The sequence below is a fragment of the Brachyistius frenatus genome, unplaced genomic scaffold (genome assembly GCF_029030835.1).
Source record: "Brachyistius frenatus isolate BFR_SWC_R1_liver_20210118 unplaced genomic scaffold, ASM2903083v1 Contig_159, whole genome shotgun sequence".
In the NCBI taxonomy this organism is placed as follows: domain Eukaryota; kingdom Metazoa; phylum Chordata; class Actinopteri; family Embiotocidae; genus Brachyistius; species Brachyistius frenatus.
The window spans coordinates 182,501-185,000 of record NW_027210758.1 but is presented as its reverse complement, the minus strand read 5'-3'; the positions used below and the strand labels follow the sequence as shown (position 1 = coordinate 185,000).

Below are 2,500 nucleotides of genomic sequence, written 5' to 3'. Positions count from 1 at the left end.
GGTCCGGTACTCCTTCTTGTGCCACATGTCCCGCCGCGAGAACAGGAAGTACACGTGGTTGCCGTGGGCGACGGCCTTCACAAAGTGGTTGTTGTACTCCGAGTAGCTTCCCACGACGAGCTTGCCGAGCTCCTCCTCCTGGGAGAACGCCCGGCGAGGCGGAACCACCGGGAACAGACGCCGCGTCGTGATCGGCGGGATGTCGCCGGGGCCTTTGCTGGTGTAGCCTCGACCGACCAGCATCAGACGCAGCGCGCCGCCGGCCCCGCCCCCTTCGTGTTTGTTTTTTGTGGTTATCACCACGCCGACGGTGGAGACTCGGGGGTCGTTGGCGGCGACGTACTGAGTGTCGACGGGGTTGGACGTCTGATAGATGAGGTGGGAGATGTTGGACAGACTCCTGCGGAGGACACAAAATATTCAGTAGTTTACGAGGTTTAACTAATCTAGCCTAACGTGATGCTAACAGGCTAACGCGATGCTGTCAGGCTAAAATGATCTCGCTAACTCTTATTAAGCAACTTTGGACTCAGTGAGAGGTTTGATTCTTTTTAAATGTCATAAATGTTGAGTGTCATCAGTAAGCGTAATTAGGGCTGTCGCAAAATAAGGCAGGAAAGACAAATAAAAAGTTCGATGGGTTGCTATGACAACAGGTCCCGATAAACTTCAATGATCAACGTAGTCAACATCACTAATCAGATGAAGAAAATACAACAGATTCCATGGTGGCCTCAGTTACCTCTTGTCACAGATCCCCTGGTAGAGTGAACCGCACACGATCAGACTCCCTGGCTCCGCCCCCTGCCCCGCCTCCATCAGCAGCAGTTTGTTGTGGTTGTGAGTGGGCGTGGCCGAGTGGCAGTCTTGGGGGACGATCGGAGGGAGGCAGTCCGGGGAGTCCAGGTGGGGGCCGGTCCTGACGTGTGACATCACCTTCAGGTCGGAGGTCAGCTGGTACAGGTGGTCGACCCCGCCCACGTACAGATGCCCCGCCCCCGGGTCCAGCAGCAGGTGAGACAGCGTGGCGCCCTCTAGCTCCACCCACGGCAGCGGTGCGTCGGCGGGTTGGGAGGGAGGGAAGAGGAGGAGGAGGAGGAGGAGGAGGAGCGACGGGGGGATGGAGGAGGCCAACATGGCGGCTCCTCTTTACCTGCGACAGGTGAAAGACAAAAATACTGCAGTGAACACCTGGACATCATCAGTAACCATGGAAACAGAACAAGGATCATCAGAGTTACTGTTACGGGTTAGATCGGTTAAATGTCCACCGACTGTTGTCTAAATGTCCAACAAGTGTCTCCTAAATGTTATAACTGTCCTCAGTGAAGACAAACATTCTAATTGATGAGATAAGTAGTTGATGTTATTTTATCCGTCCAACATTTCAAGCCATAAAGCGTCTCACTTCCCTCGTGATTAAACCGATTTTCTTCTCTTTTTTTTTTTCCTTTTTTTTTCCAGAAGCAGGAATAAAACAGAATTGTAGATTTCTGCTTGAAAAAGCCGACCGGATTAAGAAGCACTGAGGTCGGCAGAAGCTGACCTGAGATCTGAGAGCTTCGCTGTGGAAACACGAAACCCACAAAAGAATCGGTTTCTGACTCCACCGTCCGCCCACAGAGAGACAGAGGTCCGTCTCGACGCTCCACTCGGAGCTGTGATTGCATCTTATTTCCACTTCCTTTTTTTCCCTGAAGGAGGAATAAACCTCTGCCCACAGTTTGGGAAGCAGAACTGATCCGTGACCGTCACAGATTAAAGAATCTGTTTCACACCGTGTGGAATATGTTAAAATACACCTGAGCAGGTGAGACTCGGCCGTTTCCCCCCTTTTCTCCCTCTCTCTCTCTCTCTCTCTCTCTCTCTCTCTCTTTCTCTCTGATGTTATTAATAAAATATTTTGCTGCTTCACACTTTTTTCATCTGACGGTCAAACTGTAGTTGCCTGTAGTAACATCGCCATGGCAACAAACCGGTATCCGTGGCAACGCTGTGAAACGACTCAAACCTCCGGTGGGTTGTTTTGGAATTTTATATGACAGAGTGGAGTCGAGTGGAGAGATAGTGTGACTGGAGTTTCAAACCGGAGTCAAACTGGTTTCAGCCCGACGGCAGTTCTTTATTCAATCTGTAAAATAATTCCTGGGTGGAGGCTGAACCCATAATCTGTACCGAGGCAGAAGTGTCTTCAGCTGCAATACCAGCGAGTGCCACTAGAGGTCGGCTCCAAAAAGCCTCCGGCTCCATAGACTCCCATTCAACTTCTCTCATCAAATCCAAAGTGAATAAAATGTGTCCATCAGTTCTCTCGGTGTTGTTAGCTAAAGTCACTCCTTCTTATTAGTTTTCTGGAGGTCCATCTGAAAATAATCCCTCATTCATTAGAAAAGAAGATTCAAGAAGACCTATTTTTGGGGGCGTGTCTGTTTGATTGACAGGCCTGTGGTGCAGTCAGGTTACAGCTATCGGTGGGCGGGACGTAGTATCTGCATTGTTT

At 50.4% G+C, this 2,500-nt stretch overlaps 1 protein-coding gene across 1 annotated transcript in view; it reads right to left on the bottom strand.

Moving 5' to 3' along the window:
* Positions 1-2,500, bottom strand: part of plxnb3 (plexin B3) — a 57,890-nt gene that overhangs the window by 15,753 nt on the left and 39,637 nt on the right. Inside the window, exons 3-4 of the mRNA XM_069716548.1 lie at positions 743-1,153; positions 1-400 (exon numbers count right to left, since the gene is read on the bottom strand). The exon at positions 1-400 is cut by the window's left edge and continues 333 nt beyond it. Coding sequence (XP_069572649.1) covers positions 1-400; positions 743-1,137 — 795 coding nt within the window. The 5' untranslated portion in view covers positions 1,138-1,153. The remainder of the gene's footprint in view (positions 401-742; positions 1,154-2,500) is intronic.